General features: G+C 43.9%; 1 protein-coding gene across 12 annotated transcripts in view; it reads left to right on the top strand.

Annotated features, from left to right (window-relative positions):
- celf1 (cugbp, Elav-like family member 1) overlaps window positions 1-17,247 on the top strand; it is a 49,441-nt gene that overhangs the window by 12,757 nt on the left and 19,437 nt on the right. For 8 of the 12 annotated variants that reach the window (XR_008694309.1, XM_055507640.1, XM_029144314.3 and 5 more), the window contains 10 exons: window positions 160-347; window positions 1,269-1,351; window positions 1,589-1,637; window positions 2,404-2,538; window positions 2,693-2,772; window positions 3,051-3,212; window positions 3,297-3,366; window positions 4,944-5,069; window positions 5,242-5,355; window positions 5,702-5,887. Coding sequence is in view for 11 of the 12 variants with exons in the window: in XM_055507640.1 (XP_055363615.1) it covers window positions 160-347; window positions 1,269-1,351; window positions 1,589-1,637; window positions 2,404-2,538; window positions 2,693-2,772; window positions 3,051-3,212; window positions 3,297-3,366; window positions 4,944-5,069; window positions 5,242-5,355; window positions 5,702-5,887 (1,193 nt within the window). In the remaining variant the exon portion in view is untranslated. The other 4 variants (XM_055507639.1, XM_029144315.3, XM_055507636.1 and 1 more) reach the window with 4 other exon arrangements.

Here is a 17,247-nt window from a genome sequence, read left to right as displayed (position 1 = left end):
TGTAATGAACCTCCTTAACTCTACATTACTCCCTTTACTGTTACCTATCCTCTAATTTAAACAATTACACAGTTTATTCATAGTTACATACTTCATTGCACCAACAGTAATAATCTTTATTATTAATAACAAATTATTATTATATGTTTGTCTTTCTAGTGGGAAGAAACTGAATGGGACTCTAGACCAGTCTGACCAACCGGACACTGATTCCATCAAGATGTTTGTTGGACAGATTCCTCGGTCCTGGTCCGAGGAGCAGCTTCGTGAACTCTTTGAGCCATATGGAGCAGTTTATGAGATTAATGTTTTGAGAGACCGAAGCCAGAGTCCACCACAGAGCAAAGGTACCCACCAACACATTCACTGACAGAAAGTCAGGTAAAAAGACACGCTGTCATCGTACACAGGGGTTAAACTGCATCTATTATTTAGTGGTCGGTGCTGAAGATGTCACACGTTTGATACAACACAACATGCACATGTGAAGCAGGATCCCACATACAGCAAGCTAAAGGCTTGCTGTATGTGGGATCTGTTGGGTTTAGTTGTGTAAGGTGTTAAACCTTACTTTGTAAAGTGCCTTGAGATCTGGAATCTGGAACTCTGAACCAAGGTTTTAAAGGTGGTTTAGAGGTGAGACGGCAATAACTGTAAAACAGGCTTGTATTACAAACACCGTGATATCATCTGAACTGACTGTGTCCCCAGCTTTTTTATATTTTTTATTTTTTAGCTGGTTCCACTCATCCTCTACAGACAGAATGAATCACCTCCTATTAACATGCCACCAGTACAGCTGGTAGCATGTTAATACCACTCTGGTTATGTTTTTTAGTATTATGTTACAGAGAGAGAACTAAAACAGACAGACCTTCCTATCTGTACAGAAAGGGCCAAAGTCGCTTCCATCTGCTGAGGAGACTGAGGTTCTCTGGAACAGACAGCTGTTATGGAATTTCTACTGTATGACAACAGTGGTGGCCTCAGTAGTCCTGTATGGAGTTGCGTGCTGGGTGGGGGACAGTACAGGCAGAGACAGGAAGAGACTCAACAAGCTGGTTCAGAAAGCCGGCTCTGTCCTGGGCTGCACACTGGAGTCCATGGAAGAGGTGGCGGACAGAAGGATGTTGGCTAATCTAATCTAATCAGGCTGTAAATTACATCACTGCAATGATTGACAATATAATTAATATAATATAATAATACTGTATAATTACGTGGTGTACTTGTCCACATGTTCATATGGCCTTTCCTTTTTCTGCCAGGCTGCTGCTTTGTAACATACTACACTCGCAAATCAGCTCTGGAAGCACAGAATGCTCTGCACAACATGAAGATTCTTCCAGGGGTATGTGCTACAGTTCAAATGGAAGCTCCTTCATGGGGGGTCATAGACTTTTATGGGTTGTGTCTGAGAGGAGTCAAGCCACATTTAATAATTGAAACTATATTGATCCCACATTTGGATCAAACAAACACAAAAAAGCAACAAGAGCAACAGTAAGAAAAACTACATCACATTAATTTCACCAAGTTAAATAACTTGCAAAATGTAAAATGTAATTGTGCAGTGTTTTGCCCTCAGATGCATCATCCAATTCAGATGAAACCAGCAGACAGTGAAAAAAACAATGGTAAGCACTCATCTGTACTCACATTTATGTGAACTAGCTTTTATACCTAAATGTAAGGAGCCAGATTTTTACTTGTTTACCTACAGTGCAGCAGGGGTGGGCATTCCTGGTCCTCGAGGGGAAGTGTCCCTGCTGGTTTTCCAACTCTTCCTGCTGGTCACCTTGGCTTCCTGCTGATCACTTGGCTTATCCAGCTGCTGATCAATGTAATTAGCGGTAACTAGGGCATGTAGATTTGGAAAACCAGCAGGACAACGGCCCTTGAGGACCAGGAATACCCACCCCTGACCTACAGAGACTCAACACAAATCTCACTGGAGACAGAAACACAAAACATTCATGAACAGGAACTTTCCCTGCACTAACACACTACACTACACCACACCACACTATGATGTGCCCTAGAACATGTGTCTGGAGTCAGAGGAGCTGTGAGGGCAACGTCCCAATTGAGAAGAAGAGGAAAATGCTTTCAAGCAAATGATCTGTTTAACTTAGGGCCCTTCACGGACTGGGGTGCATGGACTGTCAGTAAGAGACAAAAGTCTCTGAACAAACACAACTGTATAATACAGCACATCCTCAAACATAACTTTACTCGCTGGAAGATGTCGGTCTTAAACTCCCCTGAATTATTAGACCTGGAAATTCCCAAATTATTCTCCAAAAGCCTTCAATGACCAAATGATTACACCCTTAGAAACAGATCCCCTACATCTATGGCGTCTATTTATTTTTGGCTGATTTTGTTTTGTGTTCACTACAGCAGTTGAGGACAGAAAGCTGTTTATTGGAATGATCTCCAAGAAGTGCAATGAGAACGACATCCGACTCATGTTCTCCCCGTACGGTCAAATAGAGGAGTGTAGGATCCTTCGCGGCCCTGACGGCCTCAGCCGTGGTGAGACATGCCATCACACCTGGATTCCAGGATGTACTGTGTCCCAATGCCTTGGCGTCTTAAAAGATCCCCGAGCAGATGACAAACCTACAAGACCTCAGCTGACTACAGATATTAATGACTTGATATGATATGCTGTGTTTCTGTCTTTTAGGTTGTGCATTTGTCACTTTCACCAGTAGACAGACGGCCCAGTCAGCTATTAAGTCTATGCACCAGTCCCAGACCATGGAGGTGAACTTAATCATAGGAACTAAATGTTGCATATTGTCCCAACCTAACCTTTGTGAACTGAAGACCAATTATCTATTGAGATTAGTGAAGTATATGCAGGCAGCAAGAGCTGAGATGTCCACCCATTGTCTGATGTGCATGGATCACAGGGACGGGTGATCCAGGACAGGGCACACATTCATCTGGAAGGCCATTTAAATTTAATAGAACAAAAAGATTAACAGATCAGGACATGACCTTCATATGTAATTACTGCCTGAGTGGGTTTCTGTGTTTAGGGCTGTTCTTCGCCCATTGTGGTGAAGTTTGCAGACACTCAGAAGGACAAGGAGCAGAAACGAATAGCTCAACACCTGCAGCAGCAGATGCAACAAATCAGTGCTGCTTCCATGTGGGGAAACCTGACTGGCCTGAGCAGCCTGGGGCCTCAGTACTTAGCGGTGGGTGTGTTCAAGTGTGACCCTTCAGAATGAAACGAATGCCCCTCGTTCTATGCTGCTGTGACCGCCACCTGTTCTCTTCAGGTCTATCTGCAGTTGCTGCAGCAGTCGCTGTCTACAGGCAACACGCTTTACAACTTGCATCCGGTTTCAGGTAATGCGTGCCTCAGCTTAGTTTGGACCATTGTCTTTAGACACAACCTGATAATAACTGGGTTATAGTTAACATTATATTCTTATTAACACCCTGGTCAATAGTGTTAGTAATAGTCTGATAATAAGTTAACACAGCAGGAAATGGTCACAATTTATTAATAGCAAAAGTAAACTAACAAATACTTGATATAAAAACAATTAATACATACAATGAATACACACACATACAGTCAGGACCATGAATATTTGGACAGAGACACATTTCTTCTAATTTTGTTTCTGTACATTACCACAGTGAATTTCTAATGAAACAACTCAGATGCCATTGAAGTGCAGACCTTCAGCTTTAATTCCATGGGTTGAACAAAAAGATTGCATAAAAATGTGAAAAACTAAAGCATTTATTAAACACAATCCCTTCATTTCATGGGCTCGTAAGTAATTGGACAATTGACTTCCATGCTATTGCATGAGTGAAGCAGATAAGAGGCCTGGAGTTGATTAGAGGACTCGTGTTTGCATTTTGAAGATTTTGCTGTGAACAGACAACATGCGGTCAAAGGAGCTCTCCATGCAGGTGAAACGAGCCATCATTAAGCTGAGAAAACAGAAAAAAAACATGCGAGAAATTGCTACAGTATTAGGAGTGGCAAAATCAACAGTGTGGTACATCCTGAGAAAGAAAGAAAGCACTGGTGAACTTAACAACGCAAAAAGACCTGGACGTCCACAGGAGACAACAGTGGTGGATGATCGCAGAATCATTTCCATGGTTTCCATGAATTCTGAGGTGTTCAGAGACATACTGTCTGCGCAGATCCAGGTGAATGCAGTCAAACTGATTGGGCGGCGTTTCATAATACAGATGGACAACGACCCAAAACATACAGCCAAAGCAACTCAGGAGTTTATTAAAGCAAAGAAGTGGAATATGCTTGAATGGCCAAGTCAGTCACCTGATCTTAACCCAATGCATTTCACTTGTTGAAGACTAAACTGCAGACAGAAAGGCCCACAAACAAACAGCAACTGAAAGCCGCTGCAGTAAAGGCCTGGCAGAGCATTCAGAAGGAGAAAACCCAGCATCTCGTGATGTCCATGAGTTCAAGACTTCAGGCTGTCATTGCCAACAAAGGGTTTTCAACCAAATATTAGTAATGACCATTTTATTTTCAGTTATTTCATTTGTCCAATTACTTACGAGCCCATGAAATGAAGGGATTGTGTTTAATAAATGCTTTAGTTTTTCACATTTTTTTGCAATCTTTTTGTTTAACCCATGGAATTAAAGCTGAAAGTCTGCACTTCAATGGCATCTGAGTTGTTTCATTAGAAATTCACTGTGGTAATGTACAGAAACAAAATTAGAAGAAATATGTCTCTGTCCAAATATTCATGGTCCTGACTGTACACACCTGCTGCTCTAATAATAATAATAATAAAGGCCTGAGGTAGGAAGTGGACAAATGCATAAAGTTCAGTTATTGGTCTAACTGTCCTGTCTGCGTCCAGTTACAGTACTGGTCCAACCAGTCTGTGAACTAAAGTGTGTGTTTGTGTGTGTGTTTGTCTCAGGTCTTAATACTATGCAGTACCTTGCTGCTTTAGCAGCAGCAGCAGCTACTGGCACACAGACACCACCGACAGGCTCCAGTGGCATCACTACATCTAGTTCTCCACTAACTACATTAACAAGCTCAGGTAAAAAAATATTAGATTTTGATTAATACATACAGAGTAAAAACAAACAAACTCAGTTTATTGCAACTATTTAGTAACAGAATAGTAATAGTGCATCTTTATGATGCCATTTCTTGCTTGTTGTGGTGCAAGTGTTTGTTATTATGCTCATGTGGACTTCTCCCATAAACAGGTTCCTCCCCCTCCTCCAGCAGCAGCTCATCATTGAACCCTGCGGCTTCACTGGGAGCCCTGCAGTCTCTGACTGCTGGAGCTGGAGCTGGCCTTAGTGTGGGCTCCTTGGCAGGTAGGTGTCCTCCTGCTTTTCACTGTGGTCTGATGTATTGTGTTCATGACCTTTAGTCATTTAGTGAAGCACATGCTGGAGCGTAACTAGCAAACATTCTTTCTACATATGTATGTACAATCTATTAGACTCTATTGATGATTGATCTCAGGCTCTGTTTTCTTGCCCAGTGACGGTTCGGTTGATGTCAGACATTCTCACCAGTCACGGTTCTCCTCACTTTGATAGACAGCTAAAAGAACATTGAATCTGTACAGTGTGGCCGGTCCCCTATCATATTCTGGTAATATTCCTCCTGGGAACACATTCTATATTGTTATATTGTTGTCTTATCAATATGATGCAGGTATGGCAGCACTGAATGGCGGCCTCGGCTCTGGAGGCTTGTCAAATGGCTCCGGAAACACTATAGAAGCACTAAACCAGGCCTACACTGGCATCCAGCAGTATGCTGCCACCACCATGCCCGGCCTATACGGCCAGAGTCTGCTGTCACAGCAGAGCGTTTCGGCTGCAGGGAGCCAGAAGGAAGGTGGGTTTGAAATGAGCCAGTGATAGATTAATGATCACATGAAGAGTTATGCCACAGGCAGGGGCGCGGCAATGTGAAGCCATATGAATCAGACAAGTTATCAGTAATGCTCCTCTGGCCTCTGAATTGTGACGTGAATCTTTAGTGCAAGGGATTAATAATAAAGATCAAGATGAAGAGGGAACAGGGACTCATCCCACTGGGAACCTTAATTTTTCAAGATATGACTTTATTGATCCCACAATGGGGAAATTCCTGTGCTCCAGCAGTATTATGACAATACTGAGACAGACAGAAGAAAAATGGAAAAAACAACAGTAATAACTGTGCAACAGTGTTGCAGCAGGAACAGTGCTAGAAAGAACACTGTCATGTGGATAATGGAGACCTGAGACACTGCACAATGACATACTGTGACAATTGTGTGTCACTGTAGAGTTATGTTGTAAAGTCTGTGGGGAGCAATGACCTGCAGTAGCGCTCCTCCCTGCACTCTGGGTGTTCAGTCTGGTGCTGAAGGAGCTGCTCAGAGCCTCTAAAGTGTGGTGCAGGGGGTGGAGGGGTTCTCCATGATGGATGTTAGTTTACCAACATCCTTCTGCCTGCCACCTCCTTCATGGACTCCAGTTTGTTGAGTCTCTTGTCTCTGCGTGTACTCCCCCCGCCCAGCACACAATTCCATACAGGACTACTAAGGCCACCACAGTGTCATAAAAAGTCCTTAGCAGCTGTCTGCCCACACCAAAGGACCTCAGTCTCCTCAGCAGGTGGAGGCCACTCTGGCCCTTATACACAACATCTGTGCTGTTTGACCAGTCCAGTTTATTGGTGAGGTGAACACCCAGGTATTTAACAGTGTCCATAGTCTCAGTGTCTGAGCCCTGGATGTTCACCGGTGTGTGTGGTGGAGGGGACCTCCTGAAATTAACTCTAACTACCTCCTTAGCTTTGCTGGTGTTTAAAATCAGGTGCTTATTTTTACACCAGCCCACAAAGTCAGAGATAATCCCCCTGTAGCAGATTCAAATTAACAGTTTGATATTAATGCAGAAACATTAACATTCCTTTTTGGGGCACCAGATTGGTTTTAAAGCTGAAACCACGCTTTTATGAATCAAACAGCAGATGTCAATTTAATGAGTTATTAATTATGATTAACAATAATAACAATATATATATTCTTCCTTGACAGAACAAAATCAGTCTCTAATGTTGTGAATTCTTGTAGCAGTTCAGTGACCTCTGAGTCTGAAGAACAATGCACACAAAACCAGATTCCTTTTAATGTTTTATTAATCTAATACTACTGGATACATGAATGAAATAATATAAAAATATTCAAATAAAAAAAATGAGCATGAAATTATCAGCAATGAGTGTTGGTAAATGAGTGTGTGTGTGTGTGTGTGTTGAAAGCTTTATAAGACAGATAATGGTAATGAGAATTAATAAACATATGTAAACACAATCACAGAAACACAGCAATTAGCAATGGTTAAATGAATTAATAAAGGGATAAAAGGATAGTCAATACCCAAGTGTGTGATGGCTTTGATCAAGAGAACTGAGTAATTGCTTCTAACTTATAAAAACGTAAGGATAACTAATGAATTTGGAATATTTAATTTTAGCGCTTTGAGTAACACCAGAATTCTCAGGTTTAGAGATGTTTGTCTGTTGCCCTCATGTGCCCTCTCTGATCCAGGTGCCATGGCATCTGGGCCAGGATTCGTCGCCCGCGGTGATGATGATGGCTCGGGGTCAGCAAAGTAACAGTCGGCCAGCTAGGCCAGGGTCCAAGGTCCTACTTAAATTAGCCCAAAAAGAAAACTATCTGGAATAAAATTTAACTAATTCAATCAAAAATAGTGAGTAAAATAAGGACTGCTGATTTCAGTTCAGCTTCAGTTTTGTTGGAGTTTCTTGATGACTTCTAAAGTAACAAAAATCGCTTCTCATTCATATTTCTATGTGCAAAGTAAGTTTACAAAATTTAAGAATAAAGTAGAGTAAAGAAAAGTAATGTGACGCAAAAAGAAAGGTGAAACAAGATTGAAAGAGGGATTTCCCAAAAGAAATAGAAGCAGTTGTACAGTAGTAGTAGAAGCAACGTTTCCACTAGGGTGTCACTGGTTAATATACCACAGGGGCAGTGGCAACTTCAGGGGGAGGGGGATAAATCCATCCAGTGGTGAGGAGTTCCACCTCTTCAGATCAGGTATCAAACTATTTGATTTGGTTTGATCACTTTGGCACTCTAATAAGCAGAGAAGTCAGAATGAATAAATGGCAGAATGAATGCATAATTTATTAAGGCTTTATCCTTTAAAACGCTGTAACAATGTCACGATCCGCCCCACAGAATGGCGGATCGAGTCTATGAAAGTCGGTTTGGACTGAGTCAGAGCATTGAGAGGGCCAGGAAATCATGAAAACCAGTTTATTTTCCGCTCAACACAAAACACTCCTTTAACTAAACAAAACACACCAGGAGGCTAAACGTTATACAACAAAACAAAAATTATCTTGTGGAGTTCAGGAAAACCTCCTTACGAGGCAAAGTCTTGGCCACCTGGGCCTGAACAGACCGAGCTAACTATTACAAACTTATAGGGCTAGCAACATGGCATACATAGCGGGCTAGCAAGATGGCAAACTTAAAAAGCGAACAACTTGGCAAACTAACAAAACATTTACACCATGGCATGGACAGGGAAATATTATATGGCTAATACATGGCATGGACGCAAGGCTAATACATGGCATGGACGCGAGAATAATACGTGGCTTGGAACACGAGCTAATACGTGGCCAGAAGCAACAAGACTAAACTAAACATGACATTAACAATAAACTAAGGCTAGGCGGGAACAAAACAAAACAAAACAAAACAAAACAAAACAAAACAAAACAAAACAAAACAAAACAAAACTAAACGAACGAACGAACGAACGAACGAACGAACGAACGAACGAACGAACGAACGAACGAACGAACGAACGAACGAACGAACGAACGAACGCACGCAAGGCATTTTATACACAGAATACAATGGTATTAGCTCACATTCCAGGTTCACGATCAAGATCTCCTGAGCCATTAAATAACTCTTCGTAGAGAAACTGTTGTGGGCTCACTGTGGCCTGAGATGTGTCTTTTCCACACATCACGGACGTTGTTCTGCTCCAACGTCTTCCCTTAGCTTTCCTTACACCACCTGATTTTGTATTTTAAGTTCCGCTGTGTCACGATCGCACGGATGAGGACCCACATGCACAGCACAACATGGCTTGGATGATGATAAATGACAGTTTAAAACGGGAACCCCCATCAAAACAAAACTCACGCCCGAACACGACCGACCAGAGGACCCACCAGAAAAACAAAACAAGAACGAGTCTCATAATCAAGAAAAACAACATGAATGTCCATAAGACAAGTCCAGGGCGCATGAACAACAACGACGTCTCGCTGCTCCCTCTTAAGGCGGGTGGAGACGCGGCGAGATCCTGCCTAGCCGCCGCCTAGGCAGGGGGGCACACCCAGTGCCCTTGGGCTGGGCCAGCGTCCACGGGGACCACCCTGAACGGCGATGTCCTCCAGGCGGACGCTGATCCAGGAGGCTGAGGAATCGAGGTGGACGACGCCGCAGGAGGCAGCGCCATCCAAGCAGCAGGAGGCGCCGAGGGCGAGGCCACCAGTCCGGCAGCCAAACCAGAGACGAGGCGGGAACCAGAGACGAAGACAGACGTGGAGACGTGGCCGGAGCTGGACCACCAGGAACCGATGCAGATGCGGCCGGAGCCGGGCCACCAGGAACCGATGCAGATGCGGCCGGAGCCGGACCACCAGGAACCGATGCAGATGCGGCGGGAGCCGGACCACCAGGAACCGATGCAGATGCGGCCGGAGCCAGGCCACCAGGGACCGATGCAGATGCGGCCGGAGCCGAGCTGCCAGGAACCGATGCAGATGCGGCCGGAGCTGGACCACCAGGAACCGATGCAGATGCGGCCGGAGCCGGACCACCAGGAACCGATGCAGATGCGGCCGGAGCCGGGCTGCCAGGGACCGATGCAGATGCGGCCGGAGCCGAGCCGCCAGGAACCGATGCAGGTGCGGCCGGAGCCAAGCCGCCAGGAACCGATGCAGGTGCGGCCGGAGCCGAGCCGCCAGGAACCGATGCAGGAGCGGCCGGAGCCGAGCCCCCAGGAACCGATGCAGGAGCGACCTCCTCCTGGAGGTCGGCGGGAACTATGACAGATGCGACCTCATCCTGGAGGTCGGCGGGAACCGCGGCAGCAACTCCAGCTGGCGCGACCTCCTCCTGGAGGTAAAAATAAACAAAATAACAAAAACAACAAAATAGAAACCAAAACAAAAATAGAGATGAATCAACAGTTATAATGCACAGACACAGACACAGACACAGACACAGACACACACACACACACACACAGACACACACACACACACACACACACACACACACACACACACACACACACACACACACACACACACACACACACACACACACACACACACACACACACACAACAATCACTGGTTTTCGCCTCCTAGACCCTGGACAACACAAGGGGTCGAAACCTTGGCGAAACTGAGACACAACAAAAAGAAGAAGCCAGAAACAGTAGTGTCGGGGAAGGGCACAAACCCATGGGTCACTCGTATCCAGACCCAAAGCAGTAATAAAAGTAGTAAGTAAAAACTGAGGGATTTTTAAAAGGCAAGATCAGTACATTACCTGAACACCACCCGGCGCGACTCAAGCTAATGCCAGCCCGGATAGCTTTTAAGCTCTGAAGCGCTGCGCCTAGGGGGGGACCCAAAACCCTGCATCACCACACCGACAGCAGCCCCCCTCACCTGTAGCGATCGTACACAGGCGCACCACTGCAGCCACGGATAAACCACAAAGATCTTATTCGGGTGCTCACCTGCGCTCATGGGTACCAGCCACAAGCCAACAAAGAGCCCTAATCAGGTGTTCACCTGTACTTAAAAGCACCAGCCTGGCCCGCCTCCCAGGGAGCCAATTATTTCCAATCTTGGCTGTAAGGTGGGTGGGGCAAACCTCTACACCACCACACTTTCTTAAAACTCATTACTTTTCGTTGGCGTTTTAACCTAGTTTAGATGTTGGCTTTTACTGTTTTACAGTTTTTTACTGTTATTTGTATTTTTAGTATTTTAACTTGGTTTTTTAACAATTTTTTTGTGTCTGTTCCATTAAATATCTTGTTTAGTGTTTGTCTGTGTTCAGCACTTTGGCCAACTATGGTGATTTTAAGGTGCTTTATAAATAAAGCTGATTGATTGATTGATTGATTGATTGATTGATTGATTGATTGATTGATTGGTTGATTGATTGATTGATTGATGGAATTGCAGTAGAAGATAACTGTACTAATCTATTAAGAATAATTAGTGTATATAATAACCAGTGGATTTCCATACACTTAATTCTATTCAATTCAATTCATCCATCCATCTTCTATTCCGCTTAATCCCATGCGTGGGGTTGCGGGGGAATGGACCTTGTCCTAGCTGGCTATGGGCGAGAGGCAGGGTACACCCTGGACAGGTCGCCAGTCCAGTACAGGACTCAATTCAATTACATTTTTTTTATATAACGCCAAATCACAATGTAATTATCTCAAGGCACTTCACTGTAGTGTTGGATTCACTACCTGACACGAAAGGAGAAAGTAGAGGAGAAAAGTTTGACTTTGCTGAGCTGAACCTCTCCTGATGAAAATCTGAATTGCATCTGGCCAAACCCGCGGAAGAACCCAATCGGATGACCCAGACAGGAAAACTGTGTAACATTAAGACAATAAATGGTTTATGTAGCGGATTCAAATTATAAAGAGTTTGATATTAATGTAGAAACATTAATATACCTCGAAGTTGGGGCACCAGGTTTGTTTTAAAGCTGAAAGCTTGTATCAATCTAGTCAACGCCAGATGTCAATTCAATGAGTTATCAGTTATGAACTACAATAACAACTTTCTTGTGATAAAACCAAATCAGTCTCTTATGCCTTGAATTCTTGTCGCGGTTCAGTGACCTCTGTTTAAATTTGAAGAACAATGCACACAAAACCAGATTCCTTTTAACGTTTTATTAATCTAACACTACAGGATATATGAACAACATAATATGGAAATACTCAAATAAACAGAACAGAAAATGAGAGAACAATCAGAATGAGATGATGAACAGTGAATGAATCAATGAGTGAAAACAAAGATTGGTCAAGACCTGAGTGTGTGATGGCTTTGATCGAGCGAGAAGAGTATTGGTTTCTAACTTGTACAAATCTAAGGATAACTAATCAATTTGGAATGTTCAATTTTAGAGCTTTGAGAAACACCATTCTTAATTCAGAGGATCAGAGATGTTCGTCTTGCCTTAGTTTGGAGCTGTAGGCCGCTGTGCAGCGTCTCCCATTACCGGTTGGTTGAGCAGGCGTGCCCTCTCTGGTCCAGGTGCCACGGCCTCTGGGCCAGGAATCGTCGCCCGCGATTGATGGTGACGGCTCGGGTTCAGCAAAGCAACAGTCAGCCAGGCTAGACTTTCCAAGGTGTTTCAAAGCGCCAGCGCTCCTTAAACTGGCCCAAAAAGGAAACGGCCTGGAATCTAATTTAATTAGTTTGATCAAAAATAGCGAGTCAATTAATGACTGTTTGTAATAGTTTCAGTTTCGCAGAGTTTCTTGATGACTTTCTAACGTTACCAAAAATTGTTGTTCGTTCGTGTTTCTAAGTTTAACTTAGGTTTACAAAATTTAAGAAGAAAGGAAAATTAAAGAAAAGTAATGCGACGCAAAAAGAAAAGGTGAAAGAAGTTTGAAGATAGAGGGAAATCCGATTTGCCTAGGGTGTCACTGGTTTAAATACCCCTGGGGCAGTGGTCACTCCAGGGCGGAGATTTTAGTTCAACCAGTGGTGAAGAGTTCCACCTCTAAAACATACATGAATAATAAATGCAAGCAAAATCAAATTATAAATGACCTAATCTGGACATTACTAATTAAACAATTGTAACACTTAAAATGTAATACAATAATGAGGATACCTAATTGTAGCTGGTGGACATAGTCTATGTTGCACAGATTAAAAGAAGTAAAGAAGGTGAGTATCTCTATTTCAACTTTGTGTCTTCACACAAATGAAAGCATTGTGATACGTTGGAGTCCCTTTGTAACTTTAGGAATTTCCTGGCAAATCTGTAGATCAGGCATTAAACATTACACAGAAATCAATCTAATATCAAATGAAAACATTTTGTCCACAGAATACAATGGCATCAGTTTCATGGAAGTTGGAAGTTCTGGTGCATCGGAACCAGAACGTGTGTCCAAAGGAAGTCTCCTGTTCTCTTAATGAGCACATTCCACATGTTATGGCTGGTGGTCCCAGTTCTGGGAGAGGCAGCTTCTCAGTGATAAATGTGACATTCTGTCCTTTTGGAATGATAAGCAGAGGTGGAATCCTGTGAGATTTACAGGTAGATCAACAAAGTGGACTCATGGTTCTTTGATATGGACATTTAAGATGTTGGCGTCAATTGGTGCCTGTTGTGATAGAAGCCAGTCTCCTGTTGTGGAGAAAGATTCAAGGTCCCTTATCTCTGGGGACTGGAAAGGACGTAGAGGCTCTTCAATGAGGGAGTTAAGTTCACATGTAGGTCAGGTTACCTCAGTCCAGACGTGGATTGCTACATTTAATTAATGTACAGTATAACACAAACACAAAATCTCTGCACGTTGCAATAATAAACAAAAATCTCCTTCTAATGAAAAACGCTCTCTGTAACTTTGTCGCGCTTATGACAAAGTGATACACCAACAATGACAGAACAGAAAGGCAGGGCTTTTAAACACAAAAGCACAGCTGCATCAAATTAATGATAACAATCAAGACACAGGAAAAAGCACACAACAAATTAAGAGGGACGTGGAGAAACCAAAACAAGAATACCTCTAGTGGCGTGAAGGGCCCATTGTAACATTAACAGGGTAAGGTTTAAGATCTCACACAACTAAACCCAGCAAATCCCACATAAAATCCCTTACTAACAAGGAAGAAACCTCCAGCAGAACCAGGCTGGATGTGGGTGGCATCTGTCTTGACCAGTTGGAGTGAGGGGATAGAAACAACAAGCAAACCCTGGTTGGACCAGGGACTGGTGTGGTGGAAATTTTCCATAAAGAAGTAGATGAGAGAGAGTTGTCCTTTTTGTGCGATTTATTGAAATAATAAAGAAAATAAAAATAATGGGGAAAGCAAATCAAAAAGAAAAGAAAACCAGCTGGGGAGATCAGTGCACACACCACGAAGGTATAGTGCAAAGAGCCCACGATCCTCAAGTTGCTTCTACCTTTTAACCTTTTTCCCTGGACCTGGTGGAATCTCCTTATCACACTGTGGGTGAAGATGTTCATATTACACAGGGAATAAACAAGGCTACAGCCTTGGGTCTGGTGAGGCATCAGACAGAAAGGAGCCAGAGCCCAGGGTTAAAAGGCAGACTCAGGCCATGAACAATCGGTCACCTTGAGAGGGAGATAGATTGTCTGTCTGAGAATGTTCAGTTCTGGGTCTAATCAACAAGTACAGAATGCATGGTCACTATGCAGAGTCAGAAATGAACACAAGAAGCATTAAAGTACAATTTTTCCATTACATTTCCCCCCTTTTGATTACACATTAATCAAACATTAAAACAGTAAAAATTGTCAATCGTGGCATTCATTCTATAGTAATAAAGCATTCTTTAAAAATGAATTAAATGTATTGCTTATAAAAATGTAAATGGCGTAGGGATAAAAGATTGTGAGCTGTTTTTGTGGGTAGTTATACTAGAATAACCCTTGTGTATGAGCTTTGGAAAGACAGGGACATAAGCCTATAATCAATCAGATCACGTTCAGTCAAGCAAAAATAGGAAGAGGGTTATATATTGATTTAAACTATTGTCTTGTTTCGTCTGGTGAATGTCATTTTGTGTCAGTGGAAGATAAAAATTTGTGTGTAAGTGTGAATCAAGTGGAAGCATAAAATGCTTTGTTTAAGAATAGTGGATGAAATCACAGAGAGGTATACATGTAAATCAATCACATAATTACAGCAAATATTAAAGTAACATATCAAAAACAACAGGGTCACAATCAATGTCTTCTTCTTCCTGTTGAACAGTAGCGTTAGATTGTTTCCAACCTGTTTGTTGACACCTTGACAGTTCGTTGGGGTTCTTCAGGTTGTGATCAGCTGATCACAGAGACACTTGGGATTCGTTATCACCTCCAGGTTTCCTTCCAATGTCGTCTGAGTCACTGTCACTCCCGTGATGTGAAGAGTCTACACGTCGTCCAGCGTCGGCAACTCAAGGCTGCTCGTGTGTGTGTTTTCCCAGGAGCGTGTGTGTAGATGTATGGTCTGATAGTGTAATTCACCGGCGCAGCTTCAGGCAGCGCTTGGCTCGCACCTTCAGCTGAACGGTCAACGCAGCCTCGCCTCAGTGCGTGTGTGAGCACAGCGAGGGTCGTCCTTCTCAATTCTTTTCGACAGTGGTGGTTTTCTCGTGTGGTGTAGATGGAGATGGAGGGTCGTCTGTCGGATCCGGGACCTTCCTGCAGTGGCTGGAGTGGATCCAAGTCGCTCTTTCTGCGATCTTCACAGCCGTGTTGGTCGTCAGAAGGACTTGGAAGGGACCTTGCCACCGCTTTGAGTTCCAGTGCTTCCTGCGAAGCTCCTTAATGATCACCCAGTCTCCTGGTTGAATTGTGCAGTGGTTCTGTCGCCTGTTTGGGCAGAGCCGCTTTCACCTGTTTAGAGATTTGGGACAGAACAGAGGATAAGTTCTTACAGTACTGTAGCATTGCGTCTTCGCACATTTCAGTAGGTGGTAAAATCCTAGTCTCGGTCTCAGGGTGGAGTCCCATCATAGGAGGTCTACCGAATAGGATCTCATACGGGCTGAGGTTTGTTCTCATCCTTCTCCTCATTCTCATGTATGAGAGCACAATGGGAAGAGCCTGAGTCCACTTGAGACCAGTCTCTGAGCAGCATTTAGCCAGTTTGTTTTTCAAAGTGCCATTCTCTCTCTCTACCGCCCCTCCGCTTTGAGGGTGGTAAGAGCAGTGCTTTCTGATGTCAATGTTCAGAAACTTTCCCACTTCCTCGAGGGCTTGGTTTGCAAAGTGTGAGCCGTTGTCACTGCTGATTTTAGATGGAATCCCCCATCTGGGAATTATTTCTGTCAGCAAGGCTTTGGTAACTGCATGGCTGTTAGCATGTTTAGCTGGGAAGGCCTCCACCCATTTTGACCACATATCAACAATCACTAAACAATACTTTTTACCTTCTGCTGGCGTTAGTTCGATGAAGTCCAGCATTAAATGGTCAAACGCCTGTTCCGGTGGTGGATGAGCTGCCAGTGGTTTGGCAGTCGTCTTACCTGGGTTGTGTTGGGCGCATGTCATACATGCTTCACAGTATTTTTGTGCATAGATTGAAAATCCCTTAGTGTACCAATGTTTTGTAAGAGCATCTAACATTCCCCCTTTGATACATGGTCTAATCCATGTGTCAACTTCGCGAAATGAGGGAAAAAGTGTTTAGGTAGGCAAGGTTTGCCGTCGGGCCCATACCAAACGCCATGGCTACTGGTGGCGCCATTCGTCAGCCAGAGCTTGCGTTCCTGTGGGGTAGAGAACGTCTGAAGATCCGGGAGAGCAGAGGGAGGAGAGGGAGGTGAGGTGGGTAGAGGTGGAGGATAAGAGGCAGGGACAAAGGGAAGGGGAAGTCGGGCAGCTGCCTTCGCAGCAGCATCAGCGCGTGCGTTTCCAGCAGAGATGGGATCAGTGCCCCCAGTGTGTGCGGGGCACTTACATACAGCAATTGCAGCTGGTAACAGAATTGCGTCGAGCAGATCAGCAACCTTATCATGATGCAAGATAGGTTTGCCATCAGATTTCAAAAACTTTCTGTGTTTCCACAGAGCACCAAAGTCATGTGTGACGCCAAAAGCGTATCTGGAGTCTGTATAGATAGTAACAGACTTCCCTTCAGCCAATTTACAGGCTTCGGTCAGTGCAATCAACTCCGCAGCCTGAGCAGAGTAATGTCCTGGCAAAGGGCCAGACTGTAAAACAGTATGAGAGGTGCAGACTGCATATCCAACCTGACAGTGGCCCGAAGCAGGGTCTCTAGAGGCGGAGCCATCAACAAAGAGAACGAGGTCACAGTTAGGAATTGGCACCTCCGATAGATCTGGGCGCGGAGTGCAGACCTGGTTCAAGACCGAAACACAGTTGTGAGGCTCGCCA

Source organism: Betta splendens, chromosome 3 (genome assembly GCF_900634795.4).
Source record: "Betta splendens chromosome 3, fBetSpl5.4, whole genome shotgun sequence".
NCBI lineage: Eukaryota > Metazoa > Chordata > Actinopteri > Anabantiformes > Osphronemidae > Betta > Betta splendens.
The sequence above is the reverse complement of the archived record's forward strand: the minus strand, read 5'-3'. Positions and strand labels throughout refer to the sequence as shown.